At 45.3% G+C, this 17,937-nt stretch overlaps 1 protein-coding gene across 1 annotated transcript; it reads right to left on the reverse strand.

Moving 5' to 3' along the window:
- Positions 1 to 101: 101 nt before the first annotated feature.
- Positions 102 to 10,875, reverse strand: AGMAT (agmatinase). Its single transcript, XM_044996081.1, has 7 exons — positions 10,367 to 10,875; positions 8,792 to 8,994; positions 6,044 to 6,092; positions 3,732 to 3,927; positions 2,883 to 3,062; positions 2,254 to 2,338; positions 102 to 428 (listed from the first exon to the last, which is right to left on the reverse strand). Exons 1-7 carry the CDS (start codon positions 10,747 to 10,749, stop codon positions 355 to 357), a joined length of 1,170 nt encoding a protein of 389 aa, XP_044852016.1. The 5' UTR covers positions 10,750 to 10,875; the 3' UTR covers positions 102 to 354.
- Between the last annotated feature and the right edge of the window lie 7,062 nt (positions 10,876 to 17,937).

The following is a 17,937-nucleotide window of genomic DNA, read 5'->3' on the forward strand; positions in this document are numbered from 1 at the left end:
CATATTACTACAGCACCGTGAACAGGAAGCCTGCCCCGCCAATTCCAGCATCTCTTCTACCTGCTGCTTAGAGCATACGAGGAGCTTGAAATGACTTTTTGTCTGGTGAGGAATGGTTTTTATTCTCTACCACAAAGCTTAGCTTTCCCTCGCCCCTTCTCTACCTGCAGAGAGTGAGGGAGGGCAGAAATTAAAAGCAAAATCGGACTGAGTTGTTCCATTCAGGCTTTTTTCTCCATTCGTATTGTGTCGAAGTATTTGCGCGGAAAGGCTGGGAATATTAAACTCATCGTGTAGGTGAAGAGATAGGGGTCGTGACTTGATTTGCATAAGCTGGAGCCGCCCTACACGGCTTTAAATCGTTTTGACTCGCGGGAGAGCGCACAGCATTTCAAACAGCAGATTTGCTCCCATGAGGGCTGTGTTACCTACAAACAAAGAAAAAAACACCATGACTATCCTATGGCTTCCAATTAAAGGGTCAGTCAGAAAGTCCTTACGACAAGGAGTTCTTTTCCAACTCTTCCTCCGACACCAAGGCCCCAATCCTGTAATTGACTCCATGTTGGCAGAGGCTCATTCAAGTCCACGACGTGCTCCTGCACAAATTCACTTGCCGCACTGAGACTGAATGCTTAAAAGCCATAGACTAGTGAAAAGCTGTCTGTGCTGGTAAACTACAAACGTAGTTATGCTGAATGCTTTAGTTCTACCCAACTGACGTCTTGTCTTCAAATGGAATCTCTACCCCAACCCCAGGAAATAAATTAGAGTATTTAATAGTCAACAGCTGACCCAATACACAAGTAACTTAATGCTTAGTCACACAAGTTTCATTTGCTCAGTACACTAAGGCTGTATTCACAGAGCCTGCCCCTATTTCACAGCTGGTGCTGCTTCCGTAGGGAGCGCCTTGGCGGAAAGCTGTCGTCTCTACCATTGCACGAGGGAAGAGAACACACTCGGTCCTGTCCATACTATCACTCACCATTTCCACACTGTTGGAGCGACACCAGTGGTGAAATGCACAGCCGACTTTTGCCAGCATAAATGCAACCTAGGACTCCAAGTCTGCCCCTTTATGTATATAGCTCACGCTGAAATCAATCTAAAGGCAGAGTGGCCCCAGGACAGGACCTTCCAGTGTTGTTATAGTCTCTACAGAGCTCCAGGAACCAGATACAGTGTTTGCTTTGCTTTGCTTGGGTTTTTTTGTTTGTTTTTGTAAAGGAGGCACTTCTCCCCCTGCATGATATATACATATGACAAAGTCAATTCCATTTGCAGCAGAGTGTTCTGCTAAAAAGAGTGACAGCTGTGCCTTTGGCAGTACGAGCCAAATGCAGGCATCATCTTATAGGATGCGCTTTGCCTACCACCGTTTCGGAACGTAATTGGTTCAAACAGTGTGTTTTCTAAATTAAATTTGTTTTAATTATTGTTTTTTCTTTATTGCTATTGAAGCATGGAGTCGCCTCTGTCACCAAGGGCAGGACCAATGTCTCCTTGTACTGCTGTGGCAGCCACGTAAATGCAGAGGAAGCATTGCTTAGTGGTTAAAGCACAGGACTTTGACTCCAGAAATCTGGCTTTTATTTACAGCCTCCACCAGGCAGTTTGGTGAGTGAGCTATGACAGGTCCTGTCACCTCCCTGTACTCAGTTTCCCCAATCTGAAAATGGAGCTACAAGTGGATCAGACCATTAGTGCTTGAGGTGCTTGCACTGAAGGTGCTATAAAACTGCAGAACGGAAGTACAGATTTACACAAACACGGCAATTCATTCACAAGTGCTTCTTACCTTCCAGCTGTGTAGAGGACTGAGCTGAGTTTTGACTAATGCTGAGGAATCCACTTCTTGATTATAGAAGAGCTGTGGCCTCTCTTGTTTACACAGCACTACTGTCCCCGACATCCTGGTGGTCACACACTCTAGCATACCCTGAAATAGCTGTTGCTAGATTTCTAAGGACTACTCTGCATTTTCTTAAATATTCTCCTGCAACATGCTGTTTGAATTGTCTATAATACACAGAATAGAAATAGCCAACTATAAATATTCCCGACAGCCATCACTATGTTCTCTAGAGATGCTCAAACTGTCCAGGACCAAATATCTGTCATTTTGTTTTGAACTCTATAGACAGCGTCCAGTGTCCACAGCTAAACAGGACCCAATCTACTACTGACAAACATTGGATGTAGCATTTCTCTAACTTTGCTGTATTGTCCCAAATATTTCCTTTCACTCACCAGAAGCATCATAGATTGGTGCAACTTCAACAAGGTCACATCCCACTATATTCAGTCCTTTGCACCCACGAATGATCTCCAAAGCCTAGGGAAGGTAATAAAGGGCTAGTTACCAGGTACCCAAATTGTTAACTTTGAAAACATTCTATATATTTAAATAGCCGAGGGGGTGGTTTTGTTTTTAAACACAGCTGACATGAAATCTGTGAAGTTTCAGTCCGTACAATTCCCATCCAAGATCACGGCTGTAACCTGGTGCTCTTTGCTGAACCAGAGTGAGCGGAAAGCAGAGGATTAGATGTATAAATACTGAGACACCATCAAACTGTACATCAGCTCAATCTCCCTTAGCAGTGGCTTTTCCTAGAATAGAAGGGTCCCTTCCAGTTCTATGAGATAGGTATAGCTCCATGTATCATTATAGGCAGGACACAACAGGAACTCTCAATGATTTCAGTTCCCAATACGCCAGTTTTCTTGTTTAAAGACTTCCAAATCCCATGTAGATCCTTGACCCTTAGATTTCTAGGGGGCGGACGGTGTAAGCCCTGGGACTTCCTTTAAAGGGAGCCAGGTTTTCCCTGCATCCACTCTGCACATTCAGAAATAGAGTCTGAGCATCTCCTTACCTGAGCAGGTGTGAGACCAGCAATTTCAGGTGTCCCTGTGCCAGGGGCGTATGCAGGGTCTAATCCATCAATATCAAAGCTGATGTAAATGGGCTTGGCTCCCATCTGCTTTCTCACCTCCGCCATCAGTGGCACCAAGGACTTCAGCCAGCAGTCTTCAGCCAGGATGACACGGAAACCCTGTTGGAGGCAAGAAGAAAAAAAAAGTTGAGCTTCCAGTGCCTGAAACACGGGGCTGGGGAAAGGAACCGGGTGGAGAGAGCAGTGGTCCAGTGTAATGTTTATGCAAACAGCTCTAAGTGGCCAAAGCCAGTGTCTTCTGCAGATCATAACAGGTGCTTCCAGCCATTCTGTGGTCTCACATTTGCTCCCTCTTCCATTACGCCCCCACGTAGGACAGACTATGGTCTCCACCTGCCCTGGCAAGTAGCGCTTTTTCCACAGGTGAAGCTGTTCAAGGGCACGTGCCGCTGGAAACAGCACCGGCAAGAGAGCAGTGAGGGGCAGGGGAGCCTTGCCGTCTGGTGCAAAAGGAGGAGGAGGGGACAATCAATGAGAAGAATGGCAGTGGGGGGCTTTTTTCCTGCTCTAAGTGTCTTAGTTGCAGGGATTGGAGTGGGAGAAGCGTTCCATGCAGCGGCGTCAGTTAACGAACAATATCATCTTGCACCTTTTGTCTGAGGATCTCAAACGATGTCACACACACCCAGCAAGCCTCACAACAGCCGTCTCAGGAACCAGAGGGACATATTGTTATTCCCAGCACTGAAATCAATGGCCATGTGGACCTGACTGCACAGGCAGGACCCGGCGGAGAATAGAGAAGGTTTTGGCGGTGGTATACACTACCTGGTCCCGGCAGTATTTGTAGGGATCCGGGGTATAGGAGGAGCCTCTGATTCCGATCTGAACCACGCGTTTGCAATCCAGGAGCCCCTCGTCCACACAGCGTCGGAATGGCGTCCCATGGTAGATCTTCTCCCCCAGCGCTGTGTCTCCTGTGTCGGTATGAGCATCCACGTGCACCAGTCCCACGGGACCATGCCTAATTGGGACAGGGCAGGCACAAACACTGCCTTAACGCCAGCCCCGTGCTCACATGCTTTAGTTAACACAGGTGCTTACACTATTTCTGACCTTGTTCAATCCGTCAGCATAAAATCTTGGATTCTTCACAATGATAGAGATCTAAACTCCAAACAGATCATACAATTGACTTGTCAAGGTCTTCTTCCCACCCTACATTCCTATGGCTTCAGACCTCAGCAGGCATCTTACTATTCAGTAGGTTCAGGAAGGCAACAAACACATGCTCTCTCACCAATTAACTCTAAGGCAAAGATCACCAGAGACAGAGTGGGGACACAAGATGCCGGCTGGGATCAGCACAAACTTATCTCACTCTGGATAAGTGAGAGGAGCAAATGGGAAGATTGCCAGCATCTAGTTATTGATTGACAGATACTGCTGCAGCCTGACTTTATTCCTCACGTGACTCTCCAACCCTGTCTGATTACATGAACCTTGGAATCCCAAATGTCTGCGGAGCCATTTGAAAGATATGAAGAACAGTGGGAAGCTATGATGGCTCCATCAGGAGCTCTTTAATGAACTGAAAATTAAAAAAGGAAGCCTACAAAAAAGTGAAAACCGGACAAATTGCTGATGATGAGTATAAAAGAATAGCACAGGCATGTAGGGACAAAATCAGAAAGACAGGCACAAAATGAGTTACACCTACCAAGCGACATAAAAGGCAATAAGAAGAGGTTCTAGGAATACATGGGTAGGATGAGAAAGACAAAGGACAGTGTAGGTCGGGGTGGGCAACCTATGGCACGGGTGCCGAAGGCAGCATGTGAGCTGATTTTCAGTGGCACTCACACTGCCTGGGTCCTGGCCACCGGTCTGGGGGGCTCTGCATTTTAATTTAATTTTAATTGAAGCTTCTTAAACATTTTGAAAACTTTATTTATGTTACATACAACAATAGTTTAGTTATATATTATAGACTTGTAGAGAGAGAGACCTTCTAAAAAACATTAAAATGTATTACCGGCACGCAAAACCTTAAATGAGAGTGAATAAATGAAGACTTGGCACACCACTTCTGAAAGGTTGCTGACCCCTGATATAGGTCCTCCATTTAGCAGAGAAGGAGAGCTAATAACTGACCACATTAAGAAGCTAAGTAATGCCTGTATTGCTACAGTCTTCACTAAAAAGGTAAATTGTGACCCAATACTTTACACAATTCATGTTAAGAACCAGGGGGGAAGCCAAAATAGAGAAAAAACAAGTTAAAGAATATTTCTTTAAATTAGATGTATTCAAGTCACCAGGGCCTGATGAAATTCATTTTAGGGGACTTAAGGAACTAGCTGGAGCAATCTCAGAACTGTTCATGATTATGTTTGAGAACCCAGGGAGGGCAGGTAAGGTCCCAGAGGACTGAAGAAAGGCAAACATAGTAATGATCTTTAAAAAGGGGAAGAAAGAGGACCCCGGGAATTATAGACCAGTCAGCCTAACTTCGATATGTGAAAGAATCTGGAATATATTAGGTAATACATTTGTAAGCACCTACAGGATACTAGGGTTATAAAGAATAGCCAAAATGAATTCATCAAGAAAAAATCATGCCAACCCAACCAAATTTCCTTTACGACAGGGTTACTTCATTACCCACTTGCCAGAACACAGGTATACAGGAAGACTTACAAGTAAAACAGAGCCATCTACTGTCAATTGTCCTGGCTAATGGGAGTAATTAAGATTCCAAACCACCATTAATGGCCCACACTTTGCATAATTACAATAGGCCCTCAGAGTTATAGTTCATATTTTAGTTTCAGATACAAGAGTGATACATTTATACACATAGGATGACCACACTCAGTAGATTATAAGCTTTGTAATGATATTTTACAAGAGACCTTTTGCACGAAGCATGTTTTAGTTACATTATATTCACACTCATCAGCATACTTTCATAAAACCATATAGAGTGCATGTCACACCTGCTTAAGGTCCCTTCCAGCCTGACATTTCCATGAACTGCCCAGTAGAGCACAGATTCGACAACTCAAGGGGGACGTCACGTCTATCACCACAAGGTATCAGCTTTTTAAACATGCTTCATTTTCAGATTTTAAACTTACTTTTCTGCCACTGCCTGCAGGATCGGGTATGTTATTGTGTGATCGCCACCTGCAATGGGACAGGGAACAGAGAACATGCTATGTAATAAGAACAGGCCAGCATTGATCAGTAGCAAGCTACAGTCATATAGCACCTCTCCTCTCATAGGGGAACACATCAGCACTTCACAAAGAGAGAGCTCATCCTTTAGAAGTAACAGCCTTTATTCATCTAATTACCTTCCCTGAAACTTTAAATTGGTGACTGATAGTATTAAAAGGGGCAGCTTCTCTTATTAAAAGCTCTCAAAAATCCAGCCAGCTGTCATTCTCTTGCTGCAGCTGGTACTCAAGGCCAGCTTCTGAATGCAGATACCTGGTATACAGATGTATATCCAGGAGTCACTTCATCTCCTACTTGCAGCTGCCTCTGGGGTGTGTCGCAGCTGGGACTTAATCGACAGCAATGCTACACAACAGTTGAGGAGCAGAACACCAGCATAAGCCATTGAAATTTTAACAGGAATTTGGGAAGGTTGAATGTTATTACCCAAACTGGAATTGAGTCAGGGCACAGACACTTATCTCTTGCAAAAAGTGGCACGGTATCTCTGATGAGCACAAGCAGTCTGGAACTCTGTTGTAAGTTTTATCTGAAAGATGGTGATGTCAGATGCTACCGGGGTGGTGCTCTGCTCAATGTTGATATCAATCGCCTGCGTGCGTGTGTTCCCTCTGTGTGCTGTCCCAGCTCTGCGCAGATAGACCCCGAGAGAACCCCCAATGACCAGACTCTAGTAAGGTACGAAGGCACGTTGGCCAGGTTTATTGTCGAAGAGAAACACAGTCTCCAGCTCCCTGGCAAACAAAGTCCAAGCTGCTGCTAAGGTGCAGCTAGCCAGTACATATGTGCTCCCTGGCAATGGACTCGGCTCAGTCAGTGGCAGGACTTTCCACTGCCCCCTAGGCTGGACAAAGACACCGCCCCAGGGATGCATTCTTATACACAGGTACAAACAAGTTACACATCACTCCTGACGTATGAGGTGCAACCCCTCTACATAGCAAGGTACAACCGCTCTACGTAGTAAGGTGCCGCCTCTCACCTTGTACATGTTGGTTCGAACAAAACGACTATCCATCATATTATCCTTTTGGCCCTGTCATTTGGATGGGTCAGCCTCTTCCTTGTTATCTGTGTGGAGTGTACAAGTATGCGAATGTTCTGATCTCTGGTGTCCAGCACCTTTTAGGTATGTCTCTTTTTGCAGCATCAGCCCTTTCCTTGCCAGCTTCTGTGAGCAGGGCCTGCCTCTGGCTCACAGCTTAACTTTGCTTTATGTTAGCAAAGTCTTAACCATTACTTTAGTTCAGGCCTTAGGCCTCATACTGGGCCTCTGATACCAAGGTTTATATCTCATGGCCTCCTCTTACTATATTCCCCCACTTTTTGTCTTTTTATGGGGAGGACGTTTACCCATCGTCCCAGAAAAGCATAATGCATGGACTGAAGATAACCCAGTGGGCTAAACACTGTTATGTGGTTATCTTACTTTACCATCCATTCACTCATGCCCCATCTGACTCTAGTCTGCACATTCCCACGTACGACTGATAGACAGATTTTATGATCCAATTATTTTTTAGTCCCTTATTGTGGGCCTGGGAATGTTAGGCCCAGGACCATGACTTAGGAATGTAGTATTATGATTGAGTCTTAGAGGCCCTCCCAAATAATTAATATATATGAATTATATGGATATGGCCTATATATTTGTAGTGTGCATGGGCATGTATGTATGTGTACCTATGACACCACCTTATATCCAAGCGTAACCATGTTTTCCCAGTCTGCTGGTGTCCTCTGGCCCTTTTACTTTGGTGACACAGATAGAAACACACTCCTATTAGGGCAATTCCAGTTATCACCTGTTTCATCATTAGTAGTAGGCTGAGTGTTTTGAAATACTAGGATAGGGATTATGATAGTGTGTCCCACAGTGCTATGTATATGAGAAATAAAACAGAAATTTGGAGTAGTGACACTACCACTAAGGCCTCTATATATAAATATATTGTAATTAGTTACTACACAGTACTGTCCATTCATGTTATAGGTTACCCTTACTGATGGTTGTCACCCTCTGGTAAGCTTCACTGGGCAGGAAACAGAAGTGGCTAGCTTCTCTGTTCCATTGGTTGAACTGCTCTGTGATACACCAGTAGTTGCTTATGGATGCTGTCTTCCAGATAACCTACTGAATGGACTGTACTGTGTAGTAACTAATTACAATATAGGGGGGGTTCGGCGTGTGGGTGCAGGCTCAGGGCTGGGGCAGAGGGTTGGAGTGCGGGGGGTGAGGGTTCTGGCTGGGGGGTGCAGGCTCTGGGGTGGGGCCGGGGATGAGGGGTTTGGGGTGTAGGCTGCCCCAGGGCTGCAGCGGGGAGAGAGGACTCTCCCCCCAAGCCCTCTCTCACCGCAGCAGCTTGAGGGAGAGGCGCCTCTCCCCCAGCCCTGGCCCCAGAGCTGAACCAGCAGCAAAGGTCTGGGAGCAGCTGAAGGAGACTGAATTATCTCAGTGGGGAGGAGGAGAGAGTAGCTCTCTTGCACTCTCAAGACCCTGTTAATAAATTAGCCTGTATCCATTGCAGTGCATAGGACAGAAGGGGGGAGGCAGCTTTACTGGATCCTGCTATTCTTCTGGGTGCCCATATAACTGGTGTTTAAACAGCAAAGCATGAGATTGGGCCCAGCCCTGGGTTCCTTACCCAGCGTGAGGGGAATGCAGCCGGCTGCCACAATCTTCTGATAGGCTTCTCGGATTTGCCTGCAGCTGTCCTGCAGGTTGTAGAGGTTCACGTTCACATCACCAATGTCAGCAACCATGAGGGAATGGAAAGGTGCTGCCCCAGTGCTGGGGTTATAGGTCCTCACCATACACGACTCGGCTCGAATCTGGCGAGGGCCGAACCTGGAAGGGAAAGAATCCCACACTTTGTTATCAGGGATGGTTGGAGGAGGAAACTTCCATAGGACCAGGGGATTCTGAACACATGGCTGGTTGGGCACACATTCCTCCTAGACACTTAGGAGTTGAAGGTTGGAATGACCATTGGGGCAAATGTTTCAAGTGGGACTATTATATTGTGGTTGTGATCGTCTACGTCAGATGCATAATGAGTTTGGCCTAATGGCTTCAACAGATAGGTCACCTGTAGATCCGGGCAGAGAGCTTACTGCAAATCTAGCGTGTGTGCAAAGACATGCGACTCTGATTCTGAGTGGCCAACTTGAGAAGATTTTCAGGGGCCTGCTTTTCAGAAATGCTGAATGCCCACCTTTTCAACCTCCGCTCCCTTTAAAGTGTCTCAGTTTGGGCACCCTAAATTATCAGGTACTTTTGAAACTCTTTGCCAGTCACTCTAGATTTACAATCAGGTCTCTGACTGGAGCCACACATGATCCATCTGCTGAAGAGCTTAGGCCAAGCTCATGACTGGAAAGCCTGAAATGGGCATCTCCCTTCAGCATCCATCACGCTCAATGGACACTCACAGACACTCTTAGGTTTGCTTCCTCCACAGAGCCACCCCAACCCCTTACCCTGAGTCCCCTCCCACATACCGCACCTCCTCCCACACCCCAATCCTCTGCCCCAGCCCTACATTCATAGCCCTGCATACAATTTCCCCTCCCAGATGTGGCCCTTGGGCCAAAAAGTTTGCCCACCCCTGATCTAGACAGGCAAATCCACATTCCTTTGTCTAAGGCAAGTTGGTTTATCAGCTCTGTCCACAACATATTATAGGAACATATTTTCAACACCCACACATAACTCTATGCACAGCCCATACATACATCACACGGATGTTCATGGCTAGCATGTCGCCAGTTTTCATAAAAGACTTTACGCAATGTGCTTTTATAGCACAATAATATTATATTCCATCAGCTGATTCAATTGCAAATTCTTTGGGGTTCAGACCCCTGTTCTCCCCCTGGGGTGTCTGGACCCTGATTGTCACATTACAAAACCACTCTGACAACTGGCACCTTCACAGGGCTGAATGGTACCAAGAGCAAACCACCCTCTCCTGCTTTTGCTTGGTCGCTGCAGGACGGGGCAGAGGCAGACTGGCAGAACAGGGAAACCTGGCATGCTGCCGTATCTGTTCCCTGGAATAAAAAGAGGGAACCACATTACTGGGCAGTCAGTCCCGCATCTTTCACCAGCACAGACTCCCCTGGGATTTTTCTTGAATAGTCACTAGACAGCAAGTGCCCCATCCCCTGGGTTCTTGGCTTCACCCTCCTCAGATCTTAGCCTAACATCTGCCCCTTACCTTGCGCCAGGACGGTTGGAGGTTCCCGTGTCAAGGGGCACCCCAACAAACGCAGCATCTAGTCCCTCTGGTGAAGTCTGAACGGGCAGCTTCATCATGGAGCAGACCCCCACGGGCCTGGCTACGAGCTGAGCACTGGGAGGCAGATTGAAGCTAGAGCCAGCGAGGAAGCGGCGAGGGGCACTGTGCCCAGCGAGCAGGCTCTCCGAGCCCCCACGCTGGAAGCCAGGCAGGGAGCCAGCTGCAGCAGGGTGAGCTGTGACCCACACACACAGGCTAGCTCTGGGTGGCTGGAGCTTGGCTGCCAGGAAAGTTGCCGAGAACCTCCGAGGGCAGAGCATTCTCCGGAGCAGCTGGCTGCCATGCACGAAGAGGGGCTCCATCCTGCACCCCTTGCTTAACCCTCCTCCCCCAGCACAGCACCACGGCCACAGCTGGCCCTGCAGGTTCAAAGCAGAGAGAGGCAGGGGTAGCAGACACACAGTACTTATTCTACCCCCCTCCCTCCTGGCAGGGTCAAAGTGCAGCTCCCAGACATGCAACAGCTTTAAACTCAGCCCTATGCTTTGCCCTCAATCAATTTCCTCTGCCCGCCCCCCTCGCCCCCTTGCATTCTGGGAAAGGGAGTCTTTTCCTACTCTGGGTTTGTCAGCTGCAGTGTCAGGGATCCCAGACTCTACTCAGCCAAGTGGCCGGAGCAACTTGAATTTGTGCCACATGGAGCATTATGGCAGTGACCAGACGTGGCCAGGTTCCAGCTTGCAACATGTTGGTTTAAATCAAGCAGCCGGCAGTCCCCGCAGGCTGCTCCTCCATATGATTAAAGGAAAAGGCAGCCAAAGGCCTCACTGCAGAACTGCCTGGGCAACTTTTGCCTGTTAGTCAAAGGGATCCTTTGTAAGTGAGGTGAATAGAAAGGAGCATAAACACTGCCAAATTAAGGGCAAAAATGTAATAAGAAAAGCCAAAGAGGAGTTTGAAGAACGACTAGCCAAAAACTCAAAAGGCAGTAACAAACTGGTTTGTAAGTACATCAGAAGCAGGAAGCCTGCTAAACAACCAGTGGGGCCCCTGGACGATCGAGATACAAAAGGAGCATTTAAAGACGATAAAGTCATTGCGGAGAAACTAAATGAATTCTTTGCTTCAGTCTTCCGGACTGAGGATGTTAGGGAGATTCCCAAACCTGAGCCATCCTTTGTAGGTGACAAATCTGAGGAATGGTCACAGATTGAGGTGTCAATAGAGGAGGTTTTGGAATTAATTGATAAACTTAACATTAACAGGTCACCGGGACCAGATGGCATTCACCCAAGAGTTCTGAAAAAGGTCAAATGTGAAATTGCGGAACTACTAACTATGATTTTTAACCTGTCCTTTAAATCGGCTTCTGTACCCAATGACTGGAAGATGGCTAATGTAACGCCAATATTTAAAAAGGGCTCTAGAGGTGATCCCGATATTTACAGACCGGTAAGTCTAACGTTAGTGCCTGGCAAATTAGTTGAAACAATAATAAAGAATAAAATTGTCAGCCACATAGAAGAACATAAATTGTTGGGCAAAAGTCAACATGGTTTCTGTAAAGGGAGATCGTGTCTTACTAATCTATTAGAGTTCTTTGAAGGGGTCAACAAACATGTGGACAAAGGGGATCCAGTGACTAAATGGTAATTTTTTAGAATAGAGAGGGGTAACTAGTGGTGTTCCCCAAGGCTCAGTCCTAGGACCAATCCTATTCAATTTATTCATAATCTGGAGGAAGGGGTAAAAAGTGAGGTGGCAAAGTTTGCAGATGATACTAAACTGCTCAAGATAGTAAGACCAAAGCAGACTATGAAGAACTTCAAAAAGATCTCACAAAACTAAGTGATTGGGAAACAAAATGGCAAATGAAATTTAATGTGGATAAATGTAAAGTAATGCACATTGGGAAAAATAACCCCAACTATACATACAATATGATGGGGGCTAATTTAGCTACAACTAATCAGAAAAAAGATCTTGGTGTCATTGTGGATAGTTCTCTGAAGACGTCCACACAGTGTGCAGTGGCAATCGAAAAAGCAAACATATACTGGCATTAGAAAAGGTTCAGAGAAGGGCTACTAAAATGATTAGGGGTTTGGAACGGGTCCCATATTGGGAGAGAGTAAAGAGGCTAGGACTTTTCAGCTTGGAAAAGATGAGACTAAGGGGGGGATAGGATAGAGGTATATAAAATCATGAGTGATGTGGAGAAAGTGGATAAGGAAAAGTTATTTACTTGCTTCCATAATACAAGAACTAGGGGCCACCAAATGAAATTAATGGGCAGCAAGTTTAAAACAAATAAGTTCTTCTTCACACAGTGCACAGTCAACTTGTGGAACTCCTTGCCTGAGGAGGTTGTGAAGGCTAGGATTATAACAGGGTTTAAAAGAGAATGGGCTAAATTCATGGAGTAAGTCCATTAATGGCTATTAGCCAGGCTGGGTAAGGAATGGTGTCCCTAGCCTCTGTTTGTCAGAGGGTGGAGATGGATGGCAGGAGAGAGATCACTTGATCATTGCCTGTTAGGTTCACTCCCTCTGGGGCACCTGGCAGTGGCCACTGTCGGTAGACAGGACACTGGGCTGGATGGACCTTTGGTCTGACCAGTACGGCCATTTTATGTTCTTAAAATTTACCACTAGAATTATGAGTTATCTTGACTGCCCCACTGCAGTACACTCTGACGGGAATGCAGCAGCAGTTTAAAAGGGTCAGATGTCATAGCAATGGTTTAGGGAAAGGAGAAAAAAGATTTCTTCACATCTCACCCTCTGTCTTTCCATTTTCTTGACGACCACGTGATTTCAGCATGAGCCTTGTCTATTAGGTCTCCACTGACAATTCTCCAGGGGAGTTATGCAGATTTGCCCCAGTTCCAGCTACTGATGCCCAGCGACCTAGTGCAAACCCCAAGCATATACACAGAGAGTCCCAATATGCAGCTGTAACACTTAAAGCAAAGTAAGCGGTGTTAATACAAATTGCAGCTTTCCTTTTCCAGAGGATATGCATGGGGCAGCTATACTGGTAACCAGCCACTGATGACTGGTCTCAGGGTAAGTCCCCAGGGAAGCCTGGGCCTTAGTCAACAGAAAAGACTTTGGGTTGGGAGTAATACAATGCTAGAGTTTTATCACATTTTTTATTAATACCCGAGTGATATGAAGTCTCATAGCAGGAAGTCCAAGAAATGGCAACTCCTTGTAACAGTGCGGCTGTGAACACTGCCAGTGTATATCAGAAAACTGGCAAACTCTCTGTCAAAATCCAGCTATGACCAAAAGTTCCAGTGAGGGCATTCACCAGGGGGCTAAATACATTCTGATGATGGACACTCAGCATTTCTTTGCTTCACCACCACCCCCAGCGTTCCCATTTTCAGTACGCAGGAACCTGCAACCTTTCAAAAAACAATATTAATCTTGGCTAGAGATGGTTGGAACATTTTCAACAAACTGAAATTTCAGCAAAGCTGAAACATTTCATGTGGACATATCAGTTTTTAGGAAAGTTTTGGTGAGAATATTTTGTGTGCATGCAAGAATACACATGTGCTCTGTTCCCTGGTGGCAAGACTGCTGGCCTGGGATGTTGGAAACCCAGGTTCAAGTCCCTGCTCTGCCTGATTCAGAGTCATCTAGGATGAAAATCTCTGCTCTGAATCAAGCAGAGATTGTACCTGGACCGTCTCACCCTTATCTTCCCCAATCAAAAAGCTCGCGTTTCAACCTGAAAATAGACAACAACGTAATTCAATTTTCACAAAAACCTCAAAAGGTACAGTGAAGCAGAATTGCTGTCCTCCTGCCAGCTCTAATTCTAGTAGCTGGGCTGAACAAGATCAAACCAGATTGAATATCCGAGGCTCACCTGTGTTTCATACCAAGCAGGCGTAACTCAGATGATGCAAGGAAGCTGTGAGATGTATTGACTACAGCAGTTGAAATGCCTTGAGTCAAGATGGGTGAAAATATTAACAGTATTGCGATGTGGGGACATTGGTTAGACAAGGATGTGCTCAGATGGTAGTTAGTGGAAGCGTCTGCCTTTCCAGCCTTAATTGGTGGTGTATCACCACACCTCTTTTCTCCCTCTATATCAAAGCACCGGACAGATCTTTCCCTTTGTCTCTTCTAGGAACTTATATTTAACATCTGAATGACCTCTGTTTTGTAACTGGAACCCTGGTCCTCTGCCCCTTTTGGTTTTGTCTTCACTTAGCACATTGCATCTCACAGGCAGTCCCTGTCCTCATAATCCCCCAGCACACTGAGGTGCATTGTAAGTAACAAATGCATTTTGAAAACTTCCTACTTCAGGATGCCAGCTGATTGCATGCAGAGTTCAAGAGAGTCCCCTACACAACTAGCTATGTGCACTATGGGTTTTTCTTCACTTTCCATTGAAGCATGAGGTCACAGTAAAAAGCAGGATACTGGCTTGGCTGGATCAGTGGTCTGATCTGGTTGGCAAATGCTATATTTCTAATGCCACTCCCTACTGTTCTACAGACTGGAGCTTCTTAGAGACAGGAGGGGCATTCACATGTGTAAAGCAATCTGGTTCCAGGGTAGAACTTCTGCCAATACCTCTTCATGCAAATAAATGCAGATGGCAGCCTCAGTTCTCTAGTTAAAGTGAAAATTAATGAATGCAGTGGCACATGTCCCAATTAACCTTCATAAAAGTGAAGCTGAGAATCTGTAAACTCAGGGGTTGTACCATATGACTGGAGAATTGCTAACATAGTTCCTATTTTTAAGAAAGGAAAAAAAAGTAATCCGTGTAACTATAGGCCTGTTAGTTTGACATCTGTAGTATGCAAGGTCCTGGGAAAAAAATTGAAGGAGACAGTAGTTAAGGACATTGAGGTCAATGGTAATTGGGACAAAATACAACATGGTTTTACAAAAGGTAGATCATGCCAAACCAACCTGATCTCCTTCTTTGAGACTGTAACAGATTTTTTAGACAGTGGATCTAATTTACCTCAATTTCAGTAAGGCATTTGATACGGTTCAACATGGGGAATTATTAGCTAAATTGGAAAAAATGGGGGTCAATATGAAAACTGAAAGGTGGATAAGGAACTGGTTAAAGGGGAGACTACAACGGGTCATACTGAAAGGTGAACTGTCAGGCTGGAAGGAGGTTACTAGTGGAGTTCCTCAGGGATCGGTTTTGGAACCAATCTTGTTTAATCTTTTCATTACTGACCTTAACACAAAAAGTGGGAATGTGCTAATAAAGTTTGCGGGTGACACAAAGCTGGGAGGTATTGCTAATACAGAGAAGGACTGGGATATCATACAGGAAGATCTGGATGACTGGAGTAATAGTAATAGGATGAAATTTAATAGTGAAAACTGCAAGGTCATGCATTTAGGGATTAATAAGAATTTTTGTTATAAATTGGGGACGTATCAGTTGGAAGTAACAGAGGAGAAGGACCTTGGAGTATTGGTTGATCACAGGATGACTGTGAGCCACCAATGTGATATGGCTGTTAAAAAAGCTAATGCGGTCTTGGGATGCATCAGGCGAGGTATTTCCAGTAAAGATAAGGAGGTGTTAGTACTGTTATACAAGGCACTGGTGAGATCTCACCTGGAATACTGTGTGCAGTTTTGGTCTCCAATATTTAAGAAGGATGAATTCAAACTGGAACAGGTTCAGAAAAGGGCTACTCAGATGATCTGAGGAATGGGAAACCTGTCTTATGAAAGGACAAACTCAAAGAGCTTGGTTTGTTTAGCCTAACCAACAGAAGGCTGAGGGGAGATATGATTGCTCTCTATAAATATATCAGAGGGATAAATACCAGGGAGGGAGAGGAATTATTTAAGCTCAGTACCAATGTGGACAAGAACAAATGGATATAAACTGGACATTAGGAAGTTTAGACTTGAAATCAGATGAAGGTTTCTAACCATTAGAGGAATGAAGTCCTGGAACAGCCTTCCAAGGGGAGTAGTAAGGTCAAAAGACATATCTGACTTCAAGACTAAGTTTGATAAGTTTATGGAGGGGATGGTATGATGGGATAGCCTAATTTTGGCAATTAATTGATCTTTGATTATTAGCAGTAAATATGCCCAATGGCCTGTGATGGAATGTTAGAAGGGGTGGGATCTGAGTTACTACAGAGAATTCTTTCCTGGGTGCTGGCTGGTGAGTCTTGCCCACATGCTCCAGGTTTAGCTGATTGCCATATTTGGGGTCCAGGAATTTTCCTGCAGGGCAGATTGGCAGAGGCCCTGGTGTTTTTTCGCCTTTCTCTGCAGCATGGGGCTCAGGTCACTTGCTGGAGGATTCTCTGCACCTTGAGGTCTTTAAACCACAATTTGAGGACTTCAATAACTCAGACATAGGTTAGGGGTTTGATACAGGAGTGTGTGGGTGAGATTCTGTGGCCTGCGTTGTGCAGGTGGTCAGACTAGATGATCATAATGGTCTCTTCTGACCTTAAAGTCTATGAGTCTATAATTCACCGCTGGGGTTGAAAGCTATCAGAAAAGTGACAGTGTTTACTCCTCCATGCAAGCTGAAATCTCAGCATCAACCAGAGATTTCAACTCAACAGTGATTATGCAACTACTATCAGCAGTGCCTCACATGAGGTTACTAGCCCTCAGATCTTCTACAGCAGGTGTTCTCAAACTGGGGGTTGGGACCCCTCAGGGGGTTGGAAGGTTATTACATGGGGGGGTCGCGAGCTATCAGACAACTCCAAACCCCGCTTTGCCTCCAGCATTTATAATGGTGTTAAATATATTTAAAAGTGTTTTTCATGTATAAGGGGAGGAGGTTGCACTCAGAGGCTTGCTGTGTGAAAGGGGTCACCAGTATAAAAATTTGAGAACCACTTTTCTACAGGGTGTTACATAATACAGAGCAGCTGTGAGTGTGGTGGGGGAGAGATCCAACCCAGGTTTATATTCAGGACAATTAGTTACTGTTTCGCTATCCACATTTATCATGGAAACATTGATAAGATTTGTCCAGTTCCGTGCTGTTATCTTGCAGGTTGTCGGAGATGCTGGCACCCCACCCTTGGGAAGCACAAAATGGGATGTTTCAGGAAACACCTCCTGCTTGGAACAACAGGTCATAAGCCATACTTTGAAGCAAAAAATAAATGAAAAAAAGGCTAAGAGCCTCAAAACCAAATTGGATACAAACTCCTACCTATCATTATCATAGTCCTGGTAACTGACACTGGGCGTGGCTAGAAACATACTATCAACAAGGATAGTATGTTGTTGAAGCAGAGCCCTGCCCTGCCAAACACAGGGTAGACTCCATAGTAAATAACCATGGTCTACATAACTGCAGTGAATTTTTCCAAGGCCTTTTCAGCCTGGGATAAAGCCCACCTCCCACTTCCGATTTACAGATAGCACCTCTAGGTGCTGCCATCCACGAACAATTAGACTGAACTCTACCAAGTTATGGGATTGTTGCTGATGGCAATTTGTGCTCAAAACACCATTTATAAAAAAAACTTATTAAAAAAAAACAAACTTATCAGGGTTTTG

This window comes from Mauremys mutica, chromosome 21 (assembly GCF_020497125.1).
Source record: "Mauremys mutica isolate MM-2020 ecotype Southern chromosome 21, ASM2049712v1, whole genome shotgun sequence".
Lineage (NCBI taxonomy): Eukaryota > Metazoa > Chordata > Testudines > Geoemydidae > Mauremys > Mauremys mutica.

Coding starts and splice junctions, on each gene's coding strand:
- AGMAT (XM_044996081.1), bottom strand. CDS start 10,749: ATGGAGCCCCTCTTCGTGCATGGCAGCCAGCTGCTCCGGAGAATGCTC. Junction 8,995..10,366: donor TCCAACCGTCCTGGCGCAAG/GTAAGGGGCAGA, acceptor TTTCCCTTCCAG/GTTCGGCCCTCGCCAGATTC. Junction 6,093..8,791: donor CTGCATTCCCCTCACGCTGG/GTAAGGAACCCA, acceptor GTCCCATTGCAG/GTGGCGATCACACAATAACA.